Source organism: Solanum stenotomum, chromosome 2, assembly GCF_019186545.1.
Source record: "Solanum stenotomum isolate F172 chromosome 2, ASM1918654v1, whole genome shotgun sequence".
NCBI lineage: Eukaryota > Viridiplantae > Streptophyta > Magnoliopsida > Solanales > Solanaceae > Solanum > Solanum stenotomum.
The window spans coordinates 56309229-56323095 of NC_064283.1; the positions used below are offsets into that span (position 1 = coordinate 56309229).

At 33.1% G+C, this 13867-nt stretch overlaps 1 protein-coding gene across 1 annotated transcript; it reads right to left on the reverse strand.

The window, feature by feature from the left end:
* Positions 1 to 9424: 9424 nt before the first annotated feature.
* Positions 9425 to 13245, reverse strand: LOC125856740 (mediator of RNA polymerase II transcription subunit 15a-like). Its single transcript, XM_049536366.1, has 4 exons — positions 12970 to 13245; positions 12304 to 12388; positions 11076 to 11187; positions 9425 to 9997 (listed from the first exon to the last, which is right to left on the reverse strand). Exons 1-4 carry the CDS (start codon positions 13032 to 13034, stop codon positions 9915 to 9917), a joined length of 345 nt encoding a protein of 114 aa, XP_049392323.1. The 5' UTR covers positions 13035 to 13245; the 3' UTR covers positions 9425 to 9914.
* Between the last annotated feature and the right edge of the window lie 622 nt (positions 13246 to 13867).

Sequence of the window (13867 nt, forward strand, 5' to 3'; positions counted from 1 at the left end):
ACCACCACACCCCCTACCCTTACCACCCCTCCCCCTCCACACCCCATCCAAAAAAAAATTAACAAAATTTTATTTTTTTTTAAAAAAAATATTTAAAAAAAATTACCAACCCACTCCCTACCAACTCCCCACCCCACTCCCCCTATCCCAAATTAAATGTAAAAAAACGTTTCATTTTTTTTATAGATTTCTTTTTTAAAAAAGACCTTCTTACCTTTATCACCTTTTTTTTTTGTTTGCTTTTACCCATTTTATCCATTTAACTACCCACTTTTAAATGGGTAATATGGGTATTACTCGTTTTTTACCCATTTTTAAATGAGTCGGATAGCCAACCCATTTAAAATGGGTAATATGAACGGATATCCATATTATTTACCCATTTTGCCACCCCTAGTTGTGAAGTTATCACTACACATTTCTAGACGGGGTAAAATAATTACAAAGGAATATTTTGAAATATACTTACAAAGTAGTAAATCTGAATTTTCCTCCCAAAATAGTAAACTGATACTATTGCAAGATTGGAGAATTACTTTCATTTGTCATTATTGGCCAAAACCTTAATAATTATAATTTGTTAAAGGAACTAGAAATGGGAGAGTACAAGCAAGCAGCATCATCATCCTTAACAAACTCAAAAGAAAAGCTTCGACTACCAATCTTAATTTGTACACCTTTCTAATTGATATTGGTCAACAACCTGAGGCAATGAAATTAAAAGAGTTCGGACCAATCAACTTAATTGGAGTGGTGTACAAGATCATTTCTAAGCTAATCACCGAAAGATTGACAAACATGTCAATGTAATTATTAGGTTATGTAATTACTAGGCTGGATTTACTACCCTAGTAATGAGTAATGACACCAATTTCAATTACCTAGTGCCTTTCAAACCGACCCTAAGTGTTCATATTGTTTGAATACTTATTTAATCCATTAAATGTTGTGAATTAATGCTTAAGGTATGGAAATTGGGTTCACCTGGTCGGTGGTTTGTGTTGGGTGCCAATCATGTCTAGGAGTAGTTTCTGACGTGACATAAACCTAAAATTCTCTACCAGAAGTAGTAAACACTTAGCCACCAACTCCCTAAGTAGTAAGAATTTGATATCTACTCCTGAAGTAGTAGAACTTTAAACTTTACTCCTGGAGTAGTAGAACTTCAAAATTTACTCCGAAAGTGGTAAAATTTTGAACTCACATTCTTCAAATAGTAAAACTTCAAAATTTTCTCCATAAGCAAAAGTAATTTGAAAAATGTCTGAGAAATACTCTGAAGAAGTGTCTTATTGTGCTTGAGAAAAATAATACTCCCTCTGTCTCAATTTATGTGACTTACTTTCATTTTTAGTCTGTCTCAAAAAGAATGACACATTTCTATATTAAGTGACAATTTAACTATAAAATGTTTATTTTACTCTTAATGAAATGATTTAAGGGACACAAATTTCTATCATTCATCTTGGACCACAAATTTTAAAAGTCTACATTTTTTTCTTAAACTCCGTGTCGTGTCAAACTACCTCACATAAAATGGGACAGAGGGAGTAAGCTATTGATGAATGTTATATTTCAAGCACATTCAAATAATCAGGATTCATTTCCCGAAATGAATGAAAGAAATACCACAACTTGTCTCCTGAAGAGATAAAATAACAAAGCATATACATTTTATTTTTGTGGTATGAAAGTCATTGCAATATGTACTTGTCGTACATAAAAACATCTTGAATGACGTTATCTAAGTATCATTTTAAGGCGGAAGGAAATAAATCTTGGTGAATGCTTTCTACGGTATGTTTAATTAATTTGCCTGAACAAATTAACAATTCATACACATTCCTAAAGGAAGTGACAATAATATAAAATTACCGCTTGGATATAAAATATTTAGATGTTAATCATGAATAATTTTGGAATCCTGAAGATGTGCATATTAAGTATGCAAAATATATTGAACTAGAAAATTCTTCAAAATTCTTTTATGTTGTTTGTTCTCATGATAAGTTGATTAGACCAATTAATATTTGAATTGAATCCACTAAAACCTGAAAAATTTAAAAGGTCAGTATCGGCATGTTCACCTATCATGTGATATCTTAAATAGATGCATCTATAAGATGACCACATGTGCATTTATTGTAAACATGTAGTTTGACATTCACAAAGTTCTTTGCTTGAGTTAACAACATAGTTTTCAGATTGTGTAATCAAGACAATTCATCGTGATAATGCAGATCTATATCCAAGCTAATTTGATATTGAATACCTTTAATAAATACCTGAACCACTGCTTATGAGAACAAAACTTTGGGTGTTGGTCAATGGTAAGATATACTGTATTCAACAACACTTCTATGCATCAGACCAACAATTTATGACTAATTACCCTTTCTCAATTGATTCAGGATCAAGTACCAAATATTTCCATCTAATAGGTTTTAGAGTGCGATATATGAAGATATTTGGATGAAGGTGGGACTGGCTTCTATGGTGCTGAGATGATTTGGACATGTGAAGGGGAGTTGAATAGATGCGTCAATGAAGAAGTGCCAGAGGTTGGTCATAGAAGGTACGAGGATACTCACTCAAAAGATAATTCAAGTCAAATGCTAGAAGCATTTGCTGACCCAAAATTAATTTCATATTTCAGTTGCAAATGCTCTTTAAAATGTCCCGGAAGAACAGAGTTCACGACATGCATAAAGCATGGTAAACCAGTCGATTCCAATTGCAATAATCCTTAAAAAGGAAAAAAAAAGGGATCATAATAAAGAGGCAACATGCTCTTGAAGAGCCTACGACTTATGAGAGCTTCAAGTACCTCATCCGTACAATACTCATTCGAAAGATAATTCAAGTCAAATGCTAGAATCATTAGCTGACCCAAAATTAACTCATATTTCAGAATGTCCCAGAAGGACAAAGTCTACGGCATGCATAAAGCATGGTAAATCAGTCGGTTCCAATTATCCTTAGAAAAGGGGAAAAATGATCATAATAAGGAGACAATGTGCTCTTGAAGAGCCTACGACTTATGAAACCTCATGAGAGCTTAAGGTACCTGTAAATAATAATGTGATGAGATCTTAGTAAGTTAAGTCGCATTGTGAATTGATACAAAATGATAGCTCATCAACGATATATTTGATACAATATAGCGCACAATATTGTAAAAAATTGTGACAATCTGAATTCTACATCTATTCAAGCATACTGACGTAGAAATGCTTATCAAATGAAATGATGCATCATGCATCTTGATAAGTGTAAGCTTATTGGACCAACAGCCCAGGCATCCATCAGAGGATGTCATGCATTTAATACTGGATATCTTGTCACTTGACAAAATTAGAAATGATTATCAAGTGAAATGATGCATCTTGATTCTATGTTTTTGGTGTAATCAGATTCGGTCTAATGATCCTGCATCTATTATTGATGTGTTAGATTCATTATAGACATGAGATCATAGGATCTGGATTTACTTGTAAATATGACCCTAGTACATGGTCTGTTTCTATCAATAGACACAAAGTTACCGGTTAAAAAAAAATGATGCATCATGCATCTTAATAAGTGTAAGCTAATTGGACCAACAGTCCGGGCATCAAAGGATGTCACACATTGAATGCAGGATATTGTCACTGGACAAAATTCAGATGAAAATTCTTGAAGATTCAAAATGCTTGAAGTACTTACAAGTTTCAATAACAGCCCAAGATCCATCAGAGGATGTCATGCATTTAATACTGGATATTGTCACTTGACAAAATTAGAAATTGTAACATCTCGCAATTTGAAATTACTAGGAAGAAGCTTATAATTGGAAATAGTCATTTTTGGAAAGAATTAAAAATCTGGAAATTTGGTTAAGTTAGGAAAAGTTGAGTTTTTATTCAACTTCAAACGGCCATAACTTCTAGTAAGGATGAGTTAGGTGTAATTACATTTATGGTTGGAAAGATATTGGAATGATCTTTCCAATGCCGCCGAGTTTGCGCAAATCCAAGTTCGTATGAGTGAGTTATGCACTTTGGAAGTTGGGTTGTTGGATTAAGGAAAGTCCAATCCGGATTTTAAAGGGTAGTTTGGTCTTTTCCTTACCCTTTTATTTTAATTCATTTTTTTGTAATTAATTAGGGTCCTAAGCTGAATTAGATCAGTTTATGCTTTTGGAAAAAGGGTTAGGGTTTTGAGAGAAGAGAAAAGAAGATGAGAAAGAAAAAGAATCGCCAAGATCGTCGAAGTTTAACTTGTGGAATTCATCGGGGGTGATCCCTACAAGGTATGTGAGATCACATAGCGTTGGGTTCTTTCACCCACGCGCCAATCATGATTTATTCAGCGTAATTTCGTTCTGAAATTTATGGATTTAAGTTCTTGATGAGTTCTTGATAAGTGTTCTTGAAGTTTCATTAAGTTTTGATGTAAGATTCTACTTGGGTCAACTTTAAACGACCATATCTCTTAGAATATAAGGAGTTATGTGATCCATAACCTAGCCAATTAAAGGTAGTTGAATCTACTTTCCAACGCCACCAATTTTGCGCCAATCCAATAGCTGACTAAAAAGTTATGACTATTTTAGTAACATATACAGTGCTGTTACGAATTAGCCGACGGGAAAATATTAAAAAGAGCCGTTTTTGTCTTTTTACCTCCAAGAAAATCATAAATGAATTTCTTGACTAATAAAAAGCTCAAAAAAATCAGATTTTCATCTTCACTCATGAAAATCATAATTTTTGGCCATAGAGATTTCAAGAAACCAATTCAAGAATCTCAAGAAAGGTCTTCTTGATTGTTTACCTTCAAGCTAAGGTTTCAAGGCTTCTAATTAAGTTCTTCTTCAATATTCTTCAAGAACCTTGTTTTTTTCAAGTACGTAAGGCTATCATAGTGTTGGACTAGTTCGTTCTCATGCCTTACATCTACTTTCAAATCAGTAAAAGAGAAATCTAGGATTCTTTTCCTAGATTTGAGTATTCTTGAGATAAGTTGATTTTGAGTTCTTGAATTCATGTTTCTTTTAAAAGTTCTTTCCTAATTATCGAATTGATATATTGTTATTGAGATCCTCCATAAACATGAGATCATGAACCTTGAATCCATAATCCAATTCAATGAAAGTTAGGATCAAAGTCAAGAGAAGTCAAAAGTCAAGTTAAGAGAAGTTCATAAAGTTTTTCAAAAGTCATTTGCAAACGTTTTAACTTTGTTTTAAGATTAAGTTTTGAGTTCAGTAAAGAGTAAAGTTGAAGTTCTTTCTTCAAAAGTATATGGGGACTATGTATTCCCAAAGAGTTTAAAATGTTTTCACATTTAAACAAGAAAGGAAACCTCGATTTTTAAAGAGCCTTTGAGCTAGTTTTCAGAAAAGAGAAATAACTTTCTAAATGAAGCAATCAGGGAACTTGAGATTTCCAAGATAGCCTTTGAGCTAAGTTTTTCAGCACTAATCTCAAATCACAGAAGAGGTATGTTTTTAAACATAAAGAACTAAGTATATTTTTGGGAGTAGTATTGAGCACCGATATGGGGATGCGAGTTCATATTAACTCAAGTCTCCATAAACCATGTAGCCATCATGGGTAGAAAAGGATCATACTTTTTAGATGAATCCTTTTCGCATAGACTAGTGGATCCACTTAGTGAGTTAGCTTCCTATATCACGGCAAGGGATAGGATGGGCCTCGGCAGCGTGAGGTAAAGCGTTGTATCATCATTATAGTTCTTAAGTGATGATTGTCGGTTAGAGAAACTCCCACAGCAGTAGTAGCATGGTTCCTCAAGGGGTTCTGCTTAGTGTGAATGGGGGTATGAGACTTCATTCATGCATTGCACAAGTAGACTTTGAGAGGGAGCATGGTTTGTATTTTTATGATATTATAATTATGAATTGACAACATGTTTTCAACAATTTTTCTTTATATTGCACTTGTTTTAAACTGCTTTATAATGAAATGAGTTTATTTAAGTATTCAAGAGTTGAGAAGAGCCAAGGTAAGTGTTTTTTCATAATCTCTTTCGTGCCTATGTTGTTTTAGCATTCCAACTCGCATACTCGTACATTCAATGTATTGATGCCAGTTGGCCTGCATCGTCTTATGATGCAGACACAGGTAACTAGGATCGGCATCCGGCGCATTCGTTGATCCAGTGAGCAGTTCAGAGTCTGTTGGTGAGCCTCTTTGCATTCCAGAGGACTCCTTCACATTGCTTTCAGTTTTAGTATTAGTTCATTAGGATGTCGCAGGCCTGTCCCGACATCCGTCTTAGTTGTTTAGAGGCTTCATAGATAGTTAGACAGTCAGTTAGTGAATTCAGTTGTCTTTACTTTTCATTTCATATGTTAAGACTTGAGTTGTCATTTTGGTCAAGTTGAATGTTGACTATTAAACATTCTAAGTTATTTCATTAGTTAAGTTGAGTAGTGTATAAATATGCATATAGTCTTCCGATGAGTTAGTAAGCCAGGCCAAGGGTTCGCTTGAGGCCAGCAATGGTCTTCGAGTGTCAGTCCCGCCCAGGATGTAGGCTTGGGGCGTGACAGAAATGATTATCAAGTGAAATGATGCATCATGCATCTTAATAAGTGTAAGCTAATTGGACCAACAGTCCAGGCATCAAAGGATGTCACACATTGAATGCAGGATATGTCACTAGACAAATTCATGTGAAAATTCTTGAAGATTCGAAATGCTTGAAGTACTTACAAGTTTCAATAAACTTGTTCATTGTCCTTACATTGAGAAAATCAAAGGAAATGACTTAATCACCTTAATGAATATTCATTAACGAAGAATACAATAATGACTTTGCTTGCTTTTGTGTTTTTTAAAAGAAAACAACATCGGTGTTTGTTGTACTTATTATTTATGTTGATGACAAAAACCAACGCTCGCTTCCCTAAACACTTCATCTATCGCCATTGACGTTTTGTGATGATGCATGAAAATAATACATTGTAATGTTCATGTAGTGTTGAAAATGAAGGAAACTTTATAGATTTAACAAACAATTTTTATCCGTCAAAAGTCAGATTATATTTTTGATTCTCTTGTTTGTTTAATGAAGATATTATTTTTTAAGTATAACAAATCCATGAAGCACTATTTATTGAAGCACGATCAGATTAATTTTGAAGTTTAATTCTTGAATTTAGGTGTTTCTTCAATTTCGTCTAAAACTAGTCCCCGATCACTATATTTGACTAACATAAACCATTCTCGCATGAAATTAGGATAAGTATCAAAATAATTTGTTTCCTCTTTGGTCGACCATAACCTGTCCATGAGGGAGTTCACGTACTTAGCTGGACGTCTAATGTCCCTAGAAACTTAGAAACTTTAATATTCTGTATCTTCACCGAATAAGTCATTTTTTGGTAATAGCCAAAAATGTCTCCACCTTTCTTAAATAAGCGCCTCAATTTTCTCTAATCTCTCCTCAACTATTCCTCAACATGCGAGAAAAGTCTCGAAATAGTCAACTATCTTTAGACTTAGGCTTAAAATTACCGTATTTCTTTTCCAGGAGCACTAATAATCCTTATTCTTTGTTAAAGTGGTGGACTTTCGGTCATAATCCTAACCATCGTGAAACTTTTTTACAGTCATAACCCTCTCACGTGTTTCTACTTATCTCTAACCTTCGCTCTTCTCTTTCCTCTCAATTTAGACCACCTGTAGCAAAACATATACATGTAGAACTAAAGATACACGGTAATCTTGTTTGTATCTTTGTTGTTCTCGATCTTCCCTTAAATCGTTTTCTTCCACGTGATCTGCTCATGGATTTTCAACCAGATAAGTCTTAGTGAACTTCTCCAAGAGTTATGTAATGAAGGAAGATAGAAACGTTTTGTTTAAATTGCCTAGAGAACTTTTTATAGTATTACGTTTCTTCAGTCTTTGGACTTCAGATGTTTATAAACATGGTCTTCCTAGTCTTCCATAACAAGTTGAGGACTATTGGTTTCTCAACTACAGTTACTTAGTATGTAAATATATTTCTAGCTGAATGTTTCGAAGTTTATTATACCAGCAAGGTTTGTTGTGTAATGAAGGAAGATAGAAACGTTTTCTTTAGATTGCCTAGAGAACTTTTTATAGTATTACGTTTCTTCAGTCTTTGGACTTTAGATGTTTATAAACATGGTCTTCCTAGTCTTCCATAACAACTTGAGGACTATTGGTTTCTCACTACAATTACTTAGTATGTAAATATATTTCTAGCTAAATGTTTCGAAGTTCATTATACCAACAAAGCTTGTTGTGTAATGAAGGAAGATAGAAACATTTTGTTTAGATTATCTAGAGAACTTTTTATAGTATTACGTTTCTTCAGTCTTATGTTTATAAACATGGTCTTCCTAGTCTTCCATAACAAGTTGAGGACTATTGGTTTCTCAATTACACTTACTTAGTATGTAAATATATTTCTAGATGAATGTTTCGAAGTTCACTATACAAACAAGGCTTGTTGTTAGATGGGTAGATATTCTATTGATTAGTTTGTTAGATTTTTATAAAAATGATTCTCTTGTCCAGGTGATAGCTAGTATAAGTCAGAAGTTGTAAATTGAGCTGGTTGCGATAAAATCTCCTGTATAATTAATATTTATGCATGCCACTGTAAATTTAAGCATGGATTAGTTGCAGGATGCATGCCCCTTGACCTTTATTCATGCCCAATAAAATTGACATCATTACAATTTTTAGTATATAGGCTTGTTATTCTTGGCATCAACATTTAGTAGTTTGAAAATCAAACCTAAGATCTCCAAATGATTAATAAGACTATTTTTCCATGAATATTAGCGTAAATATTGGACATTCTCATTGTTTGATATAATTTACTCAAGCAAGTAGAAACTGACGGTGTATATAAAATAACTATTTTAACACCCATTCCCCGGCTTACACTATTTTATCCTTTTCATTTCTCACATTTGGGACTTAATCCAGTATCTAAAGTCCATGGACAAGAGCTTGCCATGGTTGCCAAGTTCTTGTTCTCTCTTTCAGTTGAAGCCATTTAAAAGAACAGATCTATAAAGAAAGAACAAGAACAAAAATGTACTTGTAAATTACTTCACTTAAAATTCTACACTTACCTCATTTATTGGGACTAGCTTCATTGAAAATTTCAGGCACATTTGCAACATTCTTGCTTTCATCCACAGCAGGTAGGTTTTGTCTCTATTAAAAGATAAACGGTTTTAAAGTTAGGACTAAAAGTTCACCCCTTTATCAAAGAAGAGGAACTATTAGTGCTCCATACAAAAGAAATAGGATCATTTGAGCCTAGTCCAAAGATAATAGACTATTTTGAGACTTCCTCCTCAACAAAAGATAACTTTGACTATTATCTCAAAACAAAAGATAACTTTGACTAATTAGTTACTTATTACACAAATAAACAACAGTATGAAGTACTGTGATCATAAGCTTTTCTTCTGTCCTTTATTTTGGATAGCTAATAAGAAAACAATAGTCAGAATGTAGAGAAAGAGCAGGGCTAGGACTCTGACCTAGAGCACAAACAATACTTATTAGGGGTAGTCACCTAAATTATTTTAGATCACTCAAAGATTAGCACAATGGTTCAAGCAGCTAAAATTTCATATACACTTGGTAGCTACAGAGAGCAAACTTTTCAACAGCAGAATAAAGTAATAGGTATACACAAAACCTAATTACTACTGAGTTTTGACCAATGGCATTTCCTACTGAGTTTTGACCAACATTTAGCATAATTTGCAAATTTGAATTCTGGCCCAAGACATTTGGCATGGTACCCTGCGTCAAATTACTCACGGAAGGAAGTGCAGGAGCCAAGCTAGGAGAATTTTGCAGCCCAATTAATGCCATGTTGTTCTGAAGGTTTTGCTGCAACAGTGGTTGTCATATCTGAGTTTGATTGGCCACCGTAGGTACAGGAAGTTGCTGTGCTTGGCTGTTGACTTGGGATTGCATGTTGTGCGATCCTACAGAAATGAATCAAAAAGAAACCAGTCAAGATGCTATCAAATAACTAGCAAACATAATTGTGAGAAATATAGGAGAAAAATATTATTGAATTATGTATCTACATTATTACATAGAGACTCTATTTATAGACACTACAATACAATCCTTTACCAAGTAGGATACTATTTACTATTCCTATTTCTATTACTATTCCTATTCTTATTTTAAAGAGGATTGTATAAACCTATTCTTATTCTAACACTCCCCATCAAGCTAGTGCATACAAGTCATGTACCTAGCTAGTTACAAATGTAATCAACACGAGGACCGATGAGGGGTTGGTGAGATATCTGCAAGTTGCTCATTTGACTTCACCAATATCAATGTTCTTGTCTTCTCATGAAATACTAGATTTGATGCATAATGTCAATCAATCTCAATGTGCTTGAATTATGTGAGAAATATAGGAGAAGAATATTATTGAATTATGTATCAACATTATTACATCGAAACACTATTTATATACACTACAATACAAGATATATTAACTATTCCTATTTCAATAACTAATTCCTATTCTAGGATTGTATAAACATATTCCTATTCTAACAATAATAACATTAGAAGAAAATACAAAGAAGCAGCAAAAGTAAACACATATTTTGTAGTTTAAGATACAAGAAACAGAAGTCATTGCATTGTGAAAACTGATTCGAAAATACAAAAGAGAACTTTGACTAAGTTACTTATTAGACAAAATAAACAACAGTATGTTGTACGGTAAATCATAAGCTTTTCTTCTGTCCCTTATTTTGGTTTAGCTAATAAGAAAAGAATAGTCAGAATGTAGAGAAAGAGCAGGGACAGGACTCTGATCTAGAGCACAAACAATACTTACTAGGAGTAGGCACCTAAATTATTTTAGATCACTCAAAGATCAGCACAATGGTTCAAGCATCTAAAATTTCCTGTACGCTTAGTAGCTACAGAGAGCAAACTTTTCAACAGTAGAACGAAGTAACTAGGTTTATACAATACGTCCTGTCAGAAAAGATTTCCCTATTAGAAATACAGCACATGAGATTCATTGTTCACCTCGACCAAGGGCATTCTGACGACTACTTGCAGGATTTGGCTGAATAAGATTTTGAGATCTTCTTGTCTCCACGATCAACATCTTTGAAGATATCTTTTGAAGATAATCTTGCTGCAATATTAGATAAATACAAGTTAAAATACATACAACATAGTGTTGGCAAACAGTATGCAGGGTATAGTGTACGCAGAATCGCAGACCTTCAGATGAAGTAAAACATCTCAAAACAGCAGTTTAAACAAGAAAATAAATAAATTAAGTTCTTAATACTAAACTTCCTTAGGCATGCAAACAACAACATACTGAATCTGGGGAGGATAGAGTATATGCAGACCTTAAACCTACCTTATGGTGGTTCCTTGGGTGAGCAAAGACATTAAAATTAGATCTAATTATTTTTATGTGGTGGTCAATTCCAAAAATTAGTGTAAAAAGTAGACTCTGTGAATCTATGTTGGTTACTCAAATATGAAATTATTTAATTTAATTCCATATAACTTAACTATTTCCATTTTGTGTTGATAAATATATAGTGAGTACTCTTGGGGAATTATAATTAATATGATACTATAATATTAACGTGTGAGAAAAATCTGTCAATATGCAAAATTAACCCTGTTTTTTAGATCTTATCATCACGTAATAGGTATTTTACATAAATAAATTATCAATTAATAAAATTTACTGATCTCAGCCTTAAGATGAACTGATATATAGTATCACACTCTTCCATTTCCATATTATAAGAACATTGATGAAAGCAAATATAAGTGCATCCAAGTTTTTATTTTTTTAATGACAGCAATGTTTTAATAAAAATGCTAAAATAGTGACTAATGTGTTCGTTTAAAAGTGTGAAATTCTACATAAACATAATGATATGGGTGGGGAATTGAAATCTTTGCAGGTTTGGCATACAAGTGCACCGTACTGCTCTGCTTGCCATCCCTAATAAAATGCGTCTAGATGACAGGAAAGACGAATGCAAGTTTATACAAGCAGAAATAACATCAATGAAGTGGAGAACAAATTGCATTATTCATGTTGAAGAATCTCACATCGGATAAAAAAGGGATGGGTGGTTTCAAGGAGAACAAAATGCATCAAGAGTCCCACATCAGATGAAAAAGGGAGGGGTGGTTTCCCTATAAGGTCTTGGAAATTACCCCCGCCCTCATGAGCTATATTTACAATTTGAACAAATAGAAACAAGTTTAGACTACATACCTGACTTGTAGCAGTAGAATATATCTTTTCTTCAAACGTCACTGCAATTTCCTTAAGCTCCTGTCTCTTCTTTAAGGTCTCCATTCTATACAACCATATCAAAAAAAGGTCACCATAAACTCTTGATAGGAGCACAATCTAGATAAATACTTCTCAAATATATTAAAAATAACTCGACATCACGCCCCTGCTACAAAAGACTAAAACTTGTTTCCTCTAAACAAATATTAGTAGTTATAATCCAATTAGCTCCAGCAACAACCTGTCATTTCGACATATCAAGAACAAAGTCTTGATAAGATCACAATCTAGTATAATCCCACGAGTGGAATCAGAGTGTACGCATACGTTACCCCTTGACTGATTACCAAAATTGGAAATATCTAGGGCATAAACTTACAATTAACTCACTCAGTACCAGTAGCAAAAAAATCCCAAAATTCACCTGATAAACTGAGTTCCCATAAAACAGAAAGAAACTGAAAAACCATGTATCAGATTGATTAAACAATACTTCTAACGGAGTGGGAATTCTTCAGAAAACCGAAGAAACACAAAAAAAGAAATAAAACCTAAAATTCAAAATTACAAATCCAAAATCCAAAATCCAAAATCTTTTAACAAATTAAAGAGCAAGTCGCAAAACCAAAAATAAAAAAAACTTACATCATGTTGCCAATCCTTTGACGCAAATCAGGCAAAAGTTGAGTCCGCCAATCACCGGAATCCATAGCTCCGGCAGCCGTTTCGCTACCTTCACCGCCTCCCGGAGCCTGAGCCTGAGCCTGAACGGCCCTTCAATTATTTCAATTCATATCAATTCCAGACCAAAAATCCTTAATCCACAATCAAATATCACAATATTTCGATGAAAACTCAACAACAGATAGGATCCGAGTGTATATAAGGAACCAAACTCCCAAAGTCTGAGAGCCATGAATGGTTCTCAACTATCACAGTATGTCGAAAATAGTCCTTAATAATATATTTATCGAATTAAGTATTTTAATTATTTAAAATATTATCAAATTTAGTCTTTAACTATAAACTTTTAGTTCCTTAACTTTACACTTATAAGTTTTAGTCCTCTAAGTTTTCAAAATATTAGATTTTGTCTCTGTCTATTTTTTTTATATAAATAGCTTGTGTTTATATTAACGGTTCTGTTGAAATTAAATTCTTAACTCATTTTTCTAGTTATTTCTCTCTCCTCACTATTTTTTCTTTAAATTACTCTTATGAAAAGAACCTTAATCTTAACGATTTAAAATAAAATTAATGATAAAAGAAGATTAAATCCTTATTTTATTTAATGGAGGATAAAATGAAGCATATTATTGTTGCTTATGAGTGGAATATGTTATGTTCTCTTCTTTCGCGGTTAACGGTTCATAATTAGTGTGATTTTTTAAAATTTTATTTTTCATACCAAAAAAAGAATGAGATTTAATCTTATTACTCAAATTTCTCTACGTCAAATATAACGAACAGAATAATAAATTTGATCTAATTCAAAATTTAAAAAATTTTAAATTTTTTTTGAAAATCTACCATTTTCTAAATT

Bases quoted from the DNA above. Each gene is read 5' to 3' on its own strand.
- LOC125856740 (XM_049536366.1), bottom strand. From the start codon at position 13,034: ATGGATTCCGGTGATTGGCGGACTCAACTTTTGCCTGATTTGCGTCAA. The intron at 12,389-12,969 runs GTAAGTTTTTTT...ATGGTTGTATAG, and splicing joins CAAAGGATTGGCAACATGAT to AATGGAGACCTTAAAGAAGA. The intron at 11,188-12,303 runs GTATGTAGTCTA...CTAATATTGCAG, and splicing joins ATTCTACTGCTACAAGTCAG to CAAGATTATCTTCAAAAGAT.